This window comes from Ceratotherium simum, chromosome 8 (genome assembly GCF_057802395.1).
Source record: "Ceratotherium simum simum isolate JZ-2026a chromosome 8, ASM5780239v1, whole genome shotgun sequence".
Classification (NCBI taxonomy): Eukaryota; Metazoa; Chordata; class Mammalia; order Perissodactyla; family Rhinocerotidae; genus Ceratotherium; species Ceratotherium simum.
In genome coordinates this window covers 70,409,153-70,427,945 of record NC_141907.1, presented here as the reverse complement: position 1 = coordinate 70,427,945, position 18,793 = coordinate 70,409,153, and the positions used below count along the sequence as shown (strand labels likewise).

The 18,793-nt window shown below is 36.7% G+C and overlaps 1 protein-coding gene across 4 annotated transcripts in view; it reads right to left on the bottom strand.

The window, feature by feature from the left end:
- Positions 1–1,528: 1,528 nt before the first annotated feature.
- The window catches only part of ARHGAP24 (Rho GTPase activating protein 24), a 485,346-nt gene continuing 468,081 nt past the window's right edge, over positions 1,529–18,793 (bottom strand). For all 4 annotated transcript variants that reach the window (XM_004430912.3, XM_004430915.3, XM_087434543.1 and 1 more), the window contains 2 exons: positions 6,883–7,960; positions 1,529–2,047 (listed from right to left, as the gene is read on the bottom strand). In XM_004430912.3, coding sequence (XP_004430969.2) covers positions 1,804–2,047; positions 6,883–7,960 — 1,322 coding nt within the window. In that variant the 3' untranslated portion in view covers positions 1,529–1,803. The remainder of the gene's footprint in view (positions 2,048–6,882; positions 7,961–18,793) is intronic.

The following is an 18,793-nucleotide window of genomic DNA, read 5'->3' as shown; positions in this document are numbered from 1 at the left end:
ACTGGGAAAAGATGAAAAGGTATACAGAGAGAGCTACTGAGATCAGTTTTGCACATTTTGAGTTTGAATTTCCTGTAGGTTATCCAGGTGGAAGTAGCTGGTTAAAGAATTGGAAAGAGAGAAAAAAAGGAATTAAAGATAAAGACAGTGTTGCTATATAGACAGTGGTTGATACTAAAGGATCACGTAAGCTTGCGCAGTGAAGGATATGACCAAAAGCAGGATGGTGACAAGGATGAATGCTGTAACGACCACTCTCCCCCTTGAAAATCAATAAATACATGCAAACACAGAACCCTCAAACAACACCAATCCTATAAACTCAAGTAGTCGTTGTTTCCGATTACGCCTTGTGCGACTTTTTGTTCTAGTGTGACAAAGCTTTATTTGCCTGGCTTCTCAAAATCGTGGCCTTATTGAAGTGTGAAGAGTTGTCCTCCCCAGACTCTAGCTCCAGAGAGCCCTGGGCTTCTCTAGCAAGTTGCCATTACTGATGTTCACAAATTTGTCAAAATTGTACCTTTAAGCATTCACATTTTATAATTAATTGTGAACAAATATGTTTTCAACAGGGAAGAACAATATTGTAAAAATTAGAAGCAAAATAGTTAAGTTTGTTTCTTCCAAACTTGTCTCTCTCTCCTTCTGGTCCCCTTCCCCTCCATCACCTCCCTCTTGCTGCAAACTGCCTTTGCCCACCGTCATGCAGAGAGAATCCCAGAGGACAACAGAACAGTCGGCCTGAGTGAGAGAAAAACGTCACTAAATGGTCCACACTCTAGCAGTTTAACTGAGAGGGACACAGTAATGCCATTTCACTGCCAGCATTCCAAAGTGCAATTGTTGGGGGGTGGGAGAGAGGTTTGAGAGGAGGACAGGTACTCACATGAGCACGGTTTAGCAAGCATTGTTTCCCAACTTCCAAGGGGCAGGGAGAATTTCTCCTGTAACCATCTAGCAGTTACAGAGATGCAGTCCAGAAGGTCAGAGTAATTCAAGGCATGTCTGGTGAAATGCTTTTCTTTACCATTTTTTCCCCTCTAAGGCACCTCCTACATAGGAGACATGCATCTGTGGAACAGGCAAGGAAGACAAGGGGGCTTGAGAAGGGGACTTTTTTACACAGTCTACGATTTCCTGTGTCCAGTCATCTCATAAAGAAAATGAGCAGTGTCAAGGGAAGAATTTAAACAGCAGTTCAAAGGTTCCTGGCGACTCAACTGTATTTTATAAAATTATTTACATTTCTCTTTTTGGTCATGGCAAGGTCTACTGGCACAAACAGCACAGCCACAAAGTATTCTTTTGACTTTAATAACTCATCTTATATATATATTTATATTCATATATCTGCTTATCTTCATTTCCTCAGCAAAAGGGGAAATAAAAATATTGATCTATAAAATAAGCTGATGATAACACAATGCCAAAAATAGCTTATGTTAAGTGCAAGGAGTGAAGCTTGAAAGCAAGCTAAATTGCAACAACATATTGATTTAACATTTTAAATACAAGACTTGCAATAAAATAATTCTTGAGATATGCTTCTTATTTTTAGTTTACTTTTTAAAAACTACTCTATATACACATATCCAGTTGTAACACTTGACAGTAGCATTATGGGGCATGATATAACTTTGGTACACATTGCAGATATAGATGGTTAATGTCTATAAATGATATTCCTTCACCAGTTACAGCACTGTACAGCCAGGTGACCAGCCACCTGATCCCATACAATATTCCCACCGGGACCCCCAGACTCCTTCCCAGATCCATCGGAGACAGCGGGAGAAAGCAGGCTCACTGGATCCATATCGTGTTTCCTCTCTCGGTTCTCCTGGGTTCCACTGTCAGCTCTCCAAAAGTGGAAAAAAACTGCTCCATTTCTTTCTGAAGCATGTCATTTCTTTTCTCTGCATCTTCTTTTGCTCGCTCGGCATTTCGCATTTTGATTTCTATCATTGTGAACTTTTTCCTTTCTTGATCCAGTTCATCATGGAGGCTCATCATTTCTGTTTCCAAAGTCAAGTTTCGCTGTTCTAAGCTACAAAGAGTGGGGGAGGGAATAAGAGATAAAGTGATTTTATTCATTTGAAATGTGAGAGGGATACAAATATTTTCTGAACTCTGCCTCTGCAGTGCTGTGGAAATTGGAATGAGCCCTTTCAAATCAGTGAAAGAAGGTCCAATGATTTAAAAGGTGTTATTTTGTTGTTGTTGTTTTATTCGTTAAGACGGTTTGCTATCGTTTCAACAAGACCTCACGACCTCTCTCGGAAGCATTAGTTGTCATTTCATAGTGAATGAATGAATGTCAGCACAGGGAAGCCAGAGACCAATGTCATGTAGCACAGAACAGCAGAAACAGGGGCCAGCCCAAACCACAAGGCTTCTTGGATCACTAAATGTAAATTTGGCTTTACTAAAAGAAAGGGGGAAGTTTGATCAAGTTGGAAGAAAAAGAGAGATTCATATTTGCTTTCTATCAGAGGAAAAATGGTAGTGAAAATGCCATTGTTAGATAGATTAAGTCCACTGCTAAGACAGGACTTCTTTGGGACATATAGAATCTCATCTTATAAAAGTGGTAACAAAAGTAGCCACTTTACATTGACAAGAGAGGTAGAGATTACATGTGTTGAATAAGTAATCCATCAGACATTCTGTGATAATGAATCAACTCAAGTAGCCTGCTCTCTGCAATTCTCACTGCCTTCCAAGTTGTTAACATATCTTAGGTTCTCTAGATTTATCTCTCTATAGATTGATAGCTGTATTTTTTTTATAATTGTATAATTTTAGACAACTTCCTTGAAAACAGAGTTTTCTCCATTATCACTAAGTTCCAAAACATAATTTATTGTTGTTGTAAAAGAGGAGTATTAAGCACTGGTTTATTATAAAATGTATCTTGGTAACAGATGACTTTTTAATTTCTTCTATTCTGAGCTAAAGTCCCCAGGGCAGGTTCAAATTTACCACACCACTGAAATTTGACAGGCTAATGTGTGTATAGCTGTTGGAAATCTAATTATTTTAATAACAATTTTCAAATTAAGATCTCATTTATTTTTCTGTTTTGGAATAAGCGAGCCCCATATGTTGATATTTCATTCAGATAAGAACACCTAAAAATGAATCTGCTCTTCCTTTGAAAGCAAGTAGGATTTAAAAAATATATAATACTTCACATTCTGTAATCAGTTTGGATGGCTATTTTGATCACATGATCATATATTTATATAACAACCTGATAGTGTACTGGCTGCCACCCAGAATTATGCTATAACATAGTCTCTTTTCTTTCTAAAGCTATTTATTTTATAACTAAAAATGTTTAAAGAAATTCAAGCTTAAATATCATGGAAGACAATCCTTTAAAAATATATACTGATACATTTGTATGTATCAGGCACTTGTATGAAACTTCCAGGAATATAATGGACTGAGTTAAATATAGAAGGAACCCCTCCCACTGAAAACACAGAATGATGTTGAAAAAACATATAAGAAAAATATTTTTAAAATACATAGCTATGAAATAAAAGAGCATCTTCAGGTATCAGAACTGAGGAAGAAACTCAAATTTAAAACAATAAGTGGAAGCACAGGTGGGGTATTGGTCCTGGATAGAGGCCCTAGAGACTGGGTTTTTATTTTTCACATGGGGGAGATGAGGCCTCCAGTTTAACAGAAGCAGAGAGCTGAAAGCAGTTCAATTGAGAACTTGGAACATCAATTGTCTTTATGAAAAAGGGACTAGAAAAACTACTGTGGGCTAGGAGAAGTGACAGAATTGAATCAGTAGAAGGGAAAATGAGTAAACTGGAAAACAGGTCTGAGAAAAATTACCCAGAATGCCTCACAGAATGAAAAAGATAGAAATTTAATATAAGAAAGAGAGATAAAGAATGGATTAAGAAAGTCCAACATACTTTAATAAGGGTTGTACAAAGAGAAAATTGAGAAAATGGAGGAGATGAAATAAACAAAAATGTGATGGATAAGAATATTCTCAAATTGAAAAATATGTAAATCTTCAGATCAAATAATGAAACATAAAGTTTGAAAATTAAAGAATGAAAAAGATATAGCAGGAAGTTACTAATCAAAATAAAAATGCTATAGAAATACTAGTATCAGAAAAAACAGACTTTTAGCAAAAAGCATTACCATTAAAGATGATCATTACTTAATGATAAAAGGACCAACTCATCAGGGAGATATAAACAATTCTGAACTTTTATTCATCTAGTAGTATAGCTTCAAATTATTCAAAATAAAATATAACAATTATAAGGAGAAATTGATAGATCTAGAAAAATTAGGAGATTTTAAGATACCTTCCTCAGAAATTGTAGATCTAGTGATAAAAATTAGAAGAAATGTAAAAGATTTGAACAGCTTGATTAACAGACTTGATCTATTGGTCATATATAGAATTTCAAACCCACAATAAGAGAATAATTAGTTCTTCCCAGACCAAATAATTGATATCATGCAAATAAATTTCTTTGACCACAATACAATAAAATAATTTGGGGGGAGGAGAACACCAAGCTCTCATGTTTAAAAACTAAAAAAACATATATATCAATGATTGATAAAGTAAAATATTATCTATCTATCATCTATCTGTCTAGCTACATATGTATATATGTATGTATGTATGTATATATCTATCTATTTATTTATCTACCTATGTATCATCTATCATCTATCTATCTATCTAATCTCAACACTTGTGGGGTGGAGTTAAGAAGGAGTTGAAAGAGAAATGTACAACTCTAAATAGGAATAATCAAAAATTAACTAGAACAGTCACCTCTTACATTTCTGTGGCTTGGGCATGTGGCAGCTCCTCTGCCCTGATTTATTCTGGACCTCTTCCTTTGCCTGCCAAGTGGGTAAGAATGCTCCAGTGACAGGGCCTATTGAGATGACACTCTATTGGAAAATTCTATTATTTTATCAAAGTCTCTGAAATGCACCATAGACTCAGAACATAAATGTATCACCAATGTTCTCATCAGTGAATGTGCATACCTGCAGCCATTTAGAATGATAACTTATTTCCCAACTTAATACAAGTTTAAAGTGTTATCTCTTGCTTCCCAGTGCTAAGTGCTAATTTATCATCATGCATTGGCAGCAATTTAGATTTCTGGCAGCCAGTGGTTCCAATAACTGCATTCAGAGAGAAGAGCAACCTTATAAGACGACACCATTTTTCCTCTTATTTAAACCTTCTGTCACTTGGCATTATATAGAAAAATTCAAACCACGTTTCCGTTCAGCGAAGTTTACAAAAGCTCCTTTCTAAAAAAGTAATTTTTCAATCTAATGTATAAGTAGTATTTTTGTTTAATATTTACTTTACCATAGACCTTGAAAATATGTATCTTTTGGTCTTATAGTTGATAAATGGATGAGAAAAATATTAAAATAAATTAAAGTCCACTATATATGTAAAAAAGAAACCATTCAGGGTTTGGAGCCATGGAAGCAGTTAAAGTAGCACAAAGATAGATATTCACAAACTATGAGGATTCTAGAACACCCGTGCAGGAACAGGTCCACCAAGGCACACAGCCTGAAACTGGGACCGAGACCACGAGAGGGGCTACTTCATGCTGCCTGAGACTCGGGCCTTCTCCTGACTTGACAGTCCAGTGTTCTTTCCCCTACGCTACACTGCAAGGAGAACATAAAAACAAGCAGCTTCGTAATTTCTGTGACCATGGTGAAAACGTGGGGTGTGCTGACTTTCAGGGTTCCTGCACAAGGTTATATTTGTGAGTGCTGGGCTCCATTCCCTGTATTCCTGTCTCTCAAGTCCATGGAACGTCTGGACAGCCAGGGGCACTGTGAACACAGGACACTCAGCCAATCCCCCTTATCTTGCCCGGTTGCTTCCCTGGAGAAGTTGCTAAGCAACCTTCTACCTTGGTCATCTTATGGGAAGATGTAAACGGATATAAATTAGGTTTTAGCATAACTTCTCCCTTATAAATCATATTTTTTGCTCCCCATTTAGGCTACAATTTCCCTTGTCCATACGAATACGCTTCATGTCATCGCTTTTCTCAAAAACCTCCATGGATTCCAATCTCAGAGTAAAAGCCAAAGGCTTAAGATGATCCCCAGGGCCCTGTGTCATCAGCCCGTGACCTCTCTCAGCTCTGCGCCCATCCCATCTCCCGGCATTTCCACTTGCTCTTCTCCCAGGTTTCTGCACAGCTTCCTCTTTCACCTCCTAGAAGGCCCTACATTTAAAATTACACCTCATCAACACTTGTCACCCCTCTTCCCTGCTTTCATCTTCGACTTAGCATAGGATCTATTTTCTTATTTATCTGTCTCCTCCAGTAGACTGGAAGCATGTTCCACGAGGGCTGAGTTTTTGTCTCTTTTATTCACTACTGAATCCTCAGGGACTGGATCTGGGCTGGCAGATAGCAGACGCTCTCTCAGCATTCAACGATTGAAAGAACGAAAAATAAAGGTATGTTTATTTCTACAACTTTTCTTTACCCTCATTTCATCTTTCTCCTGTCAGTGAAAACAGGCTCCTTATTCTCCATTCATTCCCTCACAGCCTCTAATACAAATCCACATATTTAATCATAACAAGAGAGAGCATTATTGAGCACCTATTCTGTGCCAGGGACAATGCTCAATGATTTCTTACATGCTTTTGAGGTAAATACTACAGTATTTAAATTTTTCACATTAAGAAACCGAGGCTCACGGAGATGAAGGACTTGAACTTGGGTCTCTGGCTCTGGACCAGCACATTTAACCCTCTGTGTGAGCCTGCCCCACAGGAGGAGGCTGTTGCACCCTCTCTGGCAGTTACGAGCTCCAGATTTTCCTCACCTCTTTATCCTGGACTCATACTCTATCTTCTGTTTGGTCATTTCCTGTTTCAGGCTGGAAACTAAACTGTGCAGTGCACTGTGGTTGCTGGTGGTGTTGCCCACAAAAGTCTCACTGTTGTCACTGCTGCTGGTGGCACGACTACTTCGACCACCCACACTCCTCCGGTCACTTTTGTTTTCATAGTCCCCAGGGTGGGAAAGGTCGTCCTGCGGGGGCCCATCCAAAACTGGGTCCTCAAAGTTCCCACCATAAAAGTCTTGTTCTGGGCAGGTGGTGGTGGAGGAGCGACAGGAGTTGGAGTTCTCAGGGAGAGAGATCTCACAGGAGGAAGTGGACCAGGTGGCGCTGTCGACACTCTGTTTGTCATCAAGGTTCATCATAGAGAACTGTTGATGGACATTATCATAGGTGGAGAGCCTGTTGTGCTGGCCTGACTCTCCTGCTTGCTCTTTCTGCCTGTTGTCCCTCAGGGTCACATAGCCATTGGGCAGCCAGCTCATGCTGCGACCATTCATGGGGTTCCCAAGTGTGTCGGTGCTCAAGATGCCCATCCGCACCGTTCCATTCTGTACGCTGTGGGTGCCCATTTTGGTACCAGAACCCTTCAGTGAAGAGGTTCTTCTGGCCTGTAAGCTCCCATTGGGAGTGGTTTGGGTTTTCTCAAGACCCTCTGCATTACTGCTGCTGAAGGACCCATTGGTGACTATCCCACTGCCCTTATTGAAGGCAGGATTCTTTTTGACCATGAGAGGAGGGCTCCTAGAGACATCCAGCTTGTGAATGCTGTTCCTTGGGCTGTTGGTTTTGCTGCCTGATAGAGCTGTGGGGGATCCATTATCTATGCTGCTTCTCTGGGGAGACTCGGACTTGTCCCAAGAGCACCGCCTAACAGGACTGTCCTTGGTATTATTGTTCTCCTTGTTCTGTAGCTGACCCATGGTGGATTTCTTCTGAATTTCGTTGTTGTTGTTGCTCACTCCATCTTGGGGCTTGCTTTGCAGTTCTGCATCTTTGGGGAAGAGGCGATCATGTTTGCTAATCATCATTGACATCAACTGCTGGACCACCACAGTGCCTGGAATTACATAGAAAACAAAGTAGTATGAGAGAAACAGTTTTGACTTATTTCCCATTTTGAAAGTGACTTTTAAAGAACCACATTCAGGTGAATATTCAGCATTATTATTAGCAGTGCTGAATTATATTCTTAATGTTGATAATAGCAGTTGAAGCTAAAATTCCTTGAGCGTTTACTGTGTGCCATGAACTGTATCAAGCACTTTACTTTTGTTAGTTTAGTTGCATTTTTAAACAAGTCTATGAACAGGTAGTTATTATCATTGTACTGTAAATGTTAAGTAACTTGACCAAGGTCACAAAGCTATTAAGGAGCAGACTCAGGGTTTGAACCCAGAATTAGTTAGTTCCAAAGACGGAGCCCTTAATCATACAACATTTTTTGCAAATTTGACATTTAATCATGAGAAATCTTCCTTAGGAGGAGGTCACTGTGACCTCTCATCCGACAATTGCCTCAAACCATCAAGACATTTTAGTGGCATCTCCAAGTGGAACCCTATACAATCTCTAGTGGGTATGTGGTCTGTCTTTCTAATGTAGCAAAACAATAAAGTTCCATATGACTTCTGGTCATTATTCAAAAGCTTCAGGGCATTTTAAGTGACATCAACCAAATGGTGTAATAAGGACCTCCAAAAATCCTCTCCTCTATAAAAGCACCCGACAAAATGTTCTGAATCAACATTTTCAGAAGTCTGGAAATTAACTAAAGGCTTGTTGCAATCTGGAGAGTGTTTATTCAAGAAAAATGGTTGAATCTTGGTAAGAACAGCAAGCTCTGGGTGTTTTAACTTTCCCTATTCCCACCCTCCTCTCCTTAGTTTTGCAATAGCCTTGAAAACCAAGAGCCCACAATCACAGTGGGAACCAGCAATCTGGCAGCCCCTGGAATGGCCAGAACAGGATTGGAACTTCTTCAAAGCTCCATTCCCAGAGTATTGTCATTGTTTCACCTGTTTGGTGGTTCTCTGGATGACCCTACTCACGATGCATGTCTTTATTTGATCTGACTAGGAATTTGACCAGTCTGAACAGCATTTTTCTCAGGGGCATTTGTCAAAAATAATGAAGGGTTCTTTTGTCTAACATCATGGCTGCCTAAAGCAGTGGATAACAGTTGGGACAGAAACAGGCTAACCAAAAAGCTTAAGAGGCAAATCTGAGGAATGAGATTTCCATAGGAGGTTTTGAAAAGCTCTAATATATTCCTGGGAATCTAGAAGACTACATGCATGCTTAGGGGTGTGTGCATGCCCAGGGTTATATGCATGCTCAGGGAAGAACTGAGAAGTCTCTAGTCTTTCACCTCTGGCTCAACTTGAGGCTCTGCACAAGCAGGAACTGAAGGCTAAGGCAGAGTTGTAAACTGCCTGGCTGAGAGTCGAAGGTTTGCCCCTACATGCACCCAAAGCACCTTGGTAAAGAATGGGAGACTTATTGGCTGTAGGCATTTAAGAAAATCTTTGTCTAGTCATTAGCCAACAGCTAAGCAAACCAAGCAGAGACTTCAGTGGCCACATATGGCAAAGATTATAGACTTTATAGAATCAGTCCAGAAAAGTCACTAAATAAACAAACAGCAACAGCAACAAACCCTGGGGAGGGGGAGAATCTGATATCCAGAGTTCTCACATTATTAAATTATTTAAAATGTCTAGTTTTCAACAAAAAATTATGAGACATGCAAAAATTAAGGAAGTATATCCCATACAGGAAAAAAATAGACTGAGGAAGCCCAGACATGGTACTCACTAGACAAAGACTTTAAATCAGCTATTTTAAATGTGTTCTAATAACTAAAGGAAACCATGCCTAAAGAAACCAAAGGAAGGGGAGAACAATGACTCACCAAATAGAGACTACCAATAGAGAGAAAGAAAATATAAAACAGAACCAAATAGATATTCTGGAGTTGAAAGGTACAACGACTGAAATGTAAAAAGTCAACAGCAGATTTGAGCAGGCAGAAGAAAGAATCAGCATACCTGAAAATAGGTCAATTGAGGTTATCTAGTCTGAGAAACAGAAACGAAAAGGAATGAAGAAAAATGAACAGAGCTTCAGAGACCTGTAGGGCACCATCAAGCCTACCGGTATATGCATAATGGTAGTCCCAGAAAGACAGTAGAAAGAAAAATGAGCAAAAAGAATATTAAAAAGAAATAGTTGTTAGAAACATTCCAATTTGATGAAAAACATTAATCTATATGTCCAAGAGGCCCAGCAAATTCCAAGCAAGGTAAATGCAACGGGATTCACACCCAGACCCATCATAGTCAAACTCTTAAACCAAAAACAAAGAACCTTGAAAGAAACAAGAGAGAAGCAATTTATGTACAAGGGAGCCTCAATAAGATTAATGGCTGATTTCTCATCATTTCTTATTGCCAGAAGGCAATGGGATGAAATACTCAAAATGTTAAAAGAAAGACTGTCAAGCAAGAATTCTATATCCAGCAAACTTATGCTTCAAAAATGGAGGAGAAACAAAGACATTCCTAGATAAATAAAAAATGAGAGAATTTGTCACTAGAAAACCTGCTCTATAAGAAATACAAAAGCTTCAGGGCATTTTAAATGAAGAGAAGACCTTCAAGAAAGAAAACAATTCTCCTACCAGAGGAAAAGACCATGGTTCCCATTTGATCCTTATATTTTTACTATGAATTAGAAATCAATACTTGACAAGTTTCAGACAGTAAAAATAACTCAGGCAATAGTGGATAGAAGAGTTTATCTACTACTAAAAGCAGTAATTTATTTTAAAAAATCAATAGATTTATCAGGTTTTATGGCATATTAGCTGAAATCTCAAAATATATTTTTACATTTTTCTCACTGACTTACAAGTTGGAATCCCACCCCTTAAAACTGGCTGCCACCTTAACAAGGCTTCTAAACTAGTTTCCTAACTTGGGGCCCCCAACCCCCTAATAATCTTCTTAAGTATTAATTTTATTCATGTACCTACAATAAAGCAGTATAGGTTAAGGCAAACCACCAATCATCTTTCCTTTGGCTTGAACTACATTAACTTGGTGTGTTAACTGGGTTTGTATCATGTTGATAAAAGCTCCTAAGCATAGTCTCTGATAAATAAATATAAGGGAACAAATTTTCGTTAGTAAATGTAGTTTCTATATAAAATACTTAAAACATGAGATTTGTGAGGAAAATGATGACAAGGGCTTTTGACAATGCAGATTCGTACTGAAACAGCTGTTAATTGAGTAGCTGTCAGAGTATAAACCTGACCTGGGGTAAGGCCACCCTTTAGCTGAAAGCAACACCTGGGCGAGATTTGACTCTAAATGTAATTCAAAATCAAATTTTGAATAGGGAAAAATATATTATATCCATCTATATTCTGCACAATTTGGTGATGATCAAAATTTATAATATATTTAGATGAAGAATGCAATGTGCCAGGTCTGATGCTGGATCAGTGTCACTTAAACAGTAATGTTTAAACAAATTACCTGAAGATGCTGTTAAAATGCAGGTTTTGGGTGAGGCACAAGATTTTACATTTCTAACCAGCTCCTGGATGACACCAGCAATAACAGAAGAGGAGCACTGGCATCATCTGAAGTTTCAAAATTTCAGGACCCAATGCAGACCTTCTGAATCAGAATTTGCATTTTAACAACATCCCCAGGTGATTCCGATGTACGTGGGAGTTTGAGCAACACAGAGGACATGTTTCACTTACATCTTCTAAATTAAATTTCTCAAAAGGCTGTGAGATAGGACTTCACATTTTTAGGATGAGAACATTGAGATTCAGAGAGAATTAGCTGTTTGCTCAAGGGCACATAGATCATAGGTGACCAAGGTGAACTTTAAAACTTCATCTTCTTACTCCAAATCATGCACTTGCCCTATTATGTGTCTGCTGTTGCAAATTTATAACTGTAGTAGTAACAAGTAAACATGGGGTTGCTCCAAATAAGAAACGAAATAAAAAACAACTATTTATTGAATCATCAATTATTTCAGAGTTGTGGAAGAAAAAAGACTGAATGAAACTAATTGTATTATATATCTATCTGTCCTATTTTAGTAACCTATGAATTTATCATCCTATTTTCAATGTATGTAGCAGTGAATCCGATGAAAAGATTTAAGTATAGTTAAAATGGCTGTCAACACTGTCACCATTATGTACTGTGTTTGAAGATGTGTGTACTTAGTTCTATTTCCCTATTTGCCAATATGACAGACACTCGTTCAAAGGTTAGCAGCCTCCATTATATATGACTCTGCCTAGTACTTTGGGAAAATGGAGCTTTTTCCCATCACTGGAATGTTAACGTTTGAAGCATCACTGCTTCCCATCATAGCTGTGAATTGTGTGGGGCATATAATTAATTGAAGAGCGACACCCCCAAGGACTCTTGATGAGTCTACGAACAGCCATGCCAAACTGTACCTGCCACAATTACAGTCTGAGGGTCAGCGCTCTAGAGATTTAGAAATTTCTTTCTTCTATCTTGGGAGGCTTTGCTTTCATCTAGTCTCCAAGATAATAAATGGCAATGATCCCTTGTAAAGGGACTTTCTTTCCATTTTTATAGCCATTTAGGACAGACTAGCTTGGTAGTAATGATGAAGTGTGTGTCACTACATGAACTATCTTTTTTTCCTTTTTATTCCCTCCTCTCTGTCATTCTCTGCCTTGGAATGCTAATGAGACACATGGGGGCCAAATAATGAGGTCAGAGTCGTTATAATCACCAGTCCCCTCTGAACAGTCCAAGCAGATTTGGGAGTCCCACTGTGCTCGCGATCCAGCAATTCCTCCTGGTTCATAGAACTTTATACAGGTTGACTTTAAATACCATTTTACAGGCATTTTTCTTCATAAACATTGGATAAGAATTCAATTTTCCTTTAAAGGTACCTAGGCACTTTAAAATACACTTATATACACACATAGATATATTATATATATATATAATATATACATATATAGCAGCATTCTATTAAATGTAGTTTCAATTTGCATTTTTTGCAATGAATAACCCTGTACATGTCATTTTGCACGTGTGCAGATATCTGTAAGATATATGGTAAATTTTGACAAATGACAGTCCTGGAAACACTACATAATCATGATATAGAAAATTCCCTTGTGCCTCTTGTAGCCAATCCTCTATCCCCACCTCCCACCCACGGCAACCACTGATCTGCTTTTGGTTACTATAGTTTTTCCTTTTCTAGAATTTCATATAAATTGAATTATACAGTGCGAAGTCTTTTGTGTCCAGGCATTATTCACTTAGCCTAATACTTTTGATGTTCATCTATGTTGTTACAGGTATCAGTAGTTCAAACTTTTTATTGCTGAGTATATTCCATTCTATGGATGTATCAAAATTTGTTTATCTATTCACCTGTTGAACATTTGGTCTGTTTTCAGATTGAAGCTATTATGAATAAAAGTCAGTGTGAACATTTAACTACATGTCTTGGGTGAACATATGTTTTCTTTTTTCATGGGCAAATACTTAGCACATTGCTCTGCTGAGTCTTACGGTTAGTATCTATTTAAGTTTATAAGAACCTGCTGAACTCTTTTGCAAAATGGCTCTAATATTTTGTATTTTTACTACCCAAACTTGGTATTTTCAGTCTTAACTTTATACTTTGTAAGGGACGTGTAGTGGCATCTCATTATAGCTTAAATTTGCATTTCCCTAATGACTAAAGATGTTGAGCATCTTTCCATGTGTTATTTGCTGTCTATCTTCTTTGATTAAATGTCTATTTCAAATCTTTTGCCCATTTTTCTTTGGGCTCATTGTCTTATTATGTTGTATGATCTCTTTATATAGTCTTAAAACAAATTCCTTAATCAGATATTTGATTTGCAAATATATTCCCCAATCCTGTGGCTTGCCTTTTTGTTCTCTTAAGGATGGCTTTTGAAGAGCAAAAGTTTTAATTTTGATGAAATCCAACATCAAATTTTTTTAATGGTTAGAGCTTTTTGTGTCCTAGTAAGTCTGACTAACTCAAGGGCATAAAGATTTTTCTCCCATGTTTTCTTCTATAAGTTTTATACTTTTAGCTCTTACATTTAGGTCTGTTACCCATTTCACGTTAACTTTTTGAGAGATGTGAGGTAAGAAATGAGATTTATTTTAATGGATATGTGATTTTTCCAGCATCATTTGTTGAAAAGACTATCCTTTTCTCATTGAATTAACTTGGCTCATATGTCAAAAATCAAATGACGACATATGCATGAGTCTACATCTGTACTCTCTGTTCTATTCCATTCATCTATACGTCTGTCTTTTTATCAATACCACATCATCTTGATTATTTGTGGCTTTACCTTAAGTCTTAAAATCAGGTAGTATATTTCAACTTTGTTTTGCCCTTTCAAATTGTTTTGGCTATTCTAGATAATTTTTTTGTGTATGTGTGAGGAAGATCAGCCCTGAGCTAACATCTGATGCCAACCCTCCTCATTTTGCTGAGGAAGATTGGCCCTGGGCTAACATCTGTGCCCATCTTCCTCTACTTTATATGGGATGCCACCACAGCATGGCTTGACAAGCAGTGTGTTGGTGCACGCCCGGGATCCAAACCTGCGAACCCTGGGCTGCCAAAGCAGAGCACGTGCACTTAACCACTACAACACCAGGCCAGCCCCCAATCTTCCTCTATTTTTTGTATGTGGGACATGGCCATAGCATGGTTGATGAGTGGTATGTAGGTCCACGTCCGGGATCCGAACCTGTGAACCCCAGGCTGCCAAAGTGGAGCATGTGAACTTAACCACTACGCCACCAGGCTGGCCCCTAGATAATTTTTATTTCCATGGAAAGTTTATAATCAGATTGTCAATTTCTGCAAACAAAAATCTTTCTGGGATATTTTCATGGGGATTATTTTGAAACTACAGGTCATTTTAGGAGAATTAATATCTTATTGATATTGAGTATTCCAATCCATGAACATGCTATATTTCCCCATTTATGTAGTTCTTATTTAATTTTTTTCATAAATGTTTGGTAGTTTTCAGGATATATGTCTTGTACATGTTTTCTTAAATTTGTCCCTAAATATTTTATATTTGTGAATGTTGTTCTAAAATGATATTTTTTATTTCAATTTCCAATTGTTCAATATTAGTATATAGAAATATAATGAATTTTTATAAAGTGACATTGTTTCATGTGACCTTGATAAATTCACTTATTAATTATAATAGCTTTATTTGTAGATTCCTTACAATTTTCTACACAGATTAGGATGTTTTCTATGAATAAAGAGTTTTACATCTTCCTTTCCAATTTGTATGCCTTTTATTTCTTATTCTTACTTTATTGCACTGACTAGGATTTCCAGTATGATAGAAGCGGTAGAAGTAGGCAATCTTACCTTATGCCCAATCCTAGGGGGAAAGCATTTAGTCTTTTACCATTAAGTATAATATTATAACTAAATTTATCATAGATGACTTTTCTTAGCTTGAATAAGTTTCCTTTTATTTCTAGTTTGCTAAGAGTCTTTATCATGAATGGTGTTAGATTTTGTAAAATGCTTTTTCTGCATCCATGGAGATTTTTTTTTTTTTTTTTTTTTTTTTTTGTCTGTTAACATGGTGAATTACACTGATGGATTTTTAAATGGCTAACCAAACTTGCCTTCCTGGGATAATCCTACTGATCTTCATTTGTTATCCTTTTTATATGTTGCTGAAGTCAATTTACTCAAGTTTTGCAAAGGATTTTTACACTTATATTCGTGAGGGATATTATTCTGTATTTCTCTTTTCTTGTAATATCTTTATCTGGTTTTGATATCAGGGTAATGCTGACCTCACAAAACTAGTTAGCAAGTGTTCCCTCTACCTCTTTTTTCTGAGTCTGTGTTCTATTGATACTAATTCCTCCTTAAATGTTTGGTAGAATAATGTGGGCATTCAGTATTATGTTGTGGTAATGTTTTTAACTATGAATTCAATTGCTTTAACTAGATTCAGGTTACTTATTTCTTCTTGAGTGAGCTTTGATAGTTTGTGTCTTTCAAAGAAATTGAACATTTCATCTTCATTGTCAAATTTCTTGGCAAAAAGTTGTTCATAATATTCTTTTATGATTATTTTAATATATGTAAGATATTTAGTAGGGCACTTCTGTCAAATCTAATATAGGTAATGTAACTTTGTTTTTTCTTTCCTGATAAGAGGTGAGAGGTTTATCAATTTTATTGATCTTTTCAAAAAAATGGCTCTTGGTTTCATTGGTTTTCCATATTGTTTTTGTTCTCTAATTCTTTGATTTCTGTTCTTATTTTTAGTATTCCTTACCTCTGCTTTGGTTTAAATTAGTTCTTCTTTTTTCAGTTTTCTGTAGTGAAAACTTAAATAATTGATTGTAGACCTTTCTTCTTTTCTGATATAAGCATATAATCCTATGAATTTTCCTTTAAGTACTGCTTTGGCAGCACCACACAAATTTTGAGGTATCTTTTTCCATTATTTTTTAAAAATCTATCTGAGTTTATATGATAAATCTTATATAGACAGCATGTAGTGGGGTGTTGCATTTATATTCAATCTATCTCTGCTTTTTGACGGGAATATATTGGCCATTAACATTTAATGTAATTATTGATATGGTTAGGTTTAATTTTACCATCTTTCTATTTGTTTTTTATTTGTGCCATCTGATTTTTTTCCTCCTTAATGACTTTCATGTCTTCTTTTAGATTTATTGAATATTATATAATATTCCATTTTATATTTACTGCTGGCCCATTGCCTAATACTTCATTTTAGTTTTTCAGTCATTGCTCTATTATTTACAATATACATATTTAATTTATCACAATATACCTTCAAATAATATTATACCACTTAATATATAGATTAAAAACCTTATAGCAATCTAATTCTATTTTCTCATATCTGTCCTTTTCTTCTATTGTCAAACATTTTATTTCTACATGTATTATAAACCCCATATTACATCATTATTTTTTGCTTATAAATCAGTTATCAAAGAGATAAAAATAAGAAAAATTTAATTTTATATTTATTCACATATTATTCATTTCTAACACTCTTCATTCATTTGTGTACATATAAGTTTCTATCTAGCATCACTCTCCTTCTGCCCCAAGAGCTCTCTTTAACATTTCCTGTAGTGCAGGACTGTCAGTGATGAATTCAGCTTTTGTTTTTCTGAAAATGCCTTTAACTCTTCTTTATTTTTGAAAGATATTTAGATATATTCACTGGATATAGAAATTGGGGTTGACAGTTTTTTTCCATACCTTAAAGATTTTGATCCTCGTCTTTTGGTTTGCATGGTTTCTAATGAGAAATCTTCTGTAATTCTTTTTTGTTTTGTTTGTGAGGAAGCTCAGCCCTGAGCTAACATCCATGCCAATCCCCCTTTTTGCTGAGGAAGACTGGCCCTGAGCTAACATCTATTGACAATCCTCCTCCTTTATTTTTTTCCTTTTTCTCCCCAAAGCCCCAGTAGATGGTTGTATGTCATAGCTGCACATCCTTCTAGTTGCTGTTATGTGGGACGCCGCCTCAGCATGGCCGGACAAGCAGTGTGTCAGTGCGCGCCTGGGATCTGAACCCGGGCCGCCAGTAGCAGAGCATGCCCACTTAACCGCTAAGCCATGGGGCCGACCCCCCGTAATTCTTATCTTTGTTCCTTTCTCTCATTTTTGGATGTGATGTGTCTTTTCTCCCTTTGGCTGCTTTTAAGCTTTTCTCTTTATCATTGGTTCCCATCATTTTGCTTATGATGTGCTTTTGTGTGGTTTCCTTTATGTTTACTCTCCTTGACATTTTTTGAGCTTCTGGGATCTCTGTATTTGTAATTTTCATCAATTTTGGGGAAAAATTGAGTATTTTTTTTCCTGCACTTCATGTTCAATAGTTTCTCTTGGCAATTTATTTATGTCTTCTCCAATATCTAATCTGCTATTAATGTCATCAGTGTAATATTCACTTTAGGTATTATAATTTTCATCTCTAGAAATTCTGTTCAGACTTTTAAAATATCATATTTCTCTCTTCATCATGTTTATGTTTTCCTCTACCTTCCTGAACATATATATAGAATATTTGTGATAGGTTGCTTAATATCTTTGTCACTGTCAGACATGACCCAGTCACGTTTGGGTTTTTCTATTAGCTTAGCTAATTTTTCTCCTGTTTATGGCTTATATTTTTCCAATTCTTTGCATGCCTTCTAGTTTTTAACTGGATGGAAGATATTGTGAGCTTTACACAGTTGACTATTTAATTTTTGAAAAAAATCTCTTTAAAGTGTATTGGACTTTGTTCTGGCATACAATTAAGTACTTGGAGATCAGCTGATTTTTTTTTTTTTTTTACATTCATAGGCTTTACTCTTCAGAGCAGTTTTAGGTTCAATTGTTGTACCAATATTGATTTATTATTATTATTATTATTATTATTAACTAAAATTCATAGTTTACATTAAGGATCACTCTCTGTAAGATCTGGCTTTTGACAAATGCATAATGTCATGTATCCACCATTGCAGTATCATACAGAATAGTTTCATGGCCCTAAAAATCCCTTGTGTTCCACCCATTCCTCCTTCTCTTCCTCCCCAAACTGCCACTGGATCATTAGACTTGCTTTTAAACTTTGTAAAAACTGGTCCATAATTTTAACCTTATCACCAAAGTGATACCCTCCTGAGGACTCTACCCAATGCCTCATTATCAAGACTTTCTACTGTGGTTGTTGGAAACACAATTATTTCAAGCTTGGGGTGAGACCCAGGAATGGCTCAGACTACTGATTTCCGGTATGTTA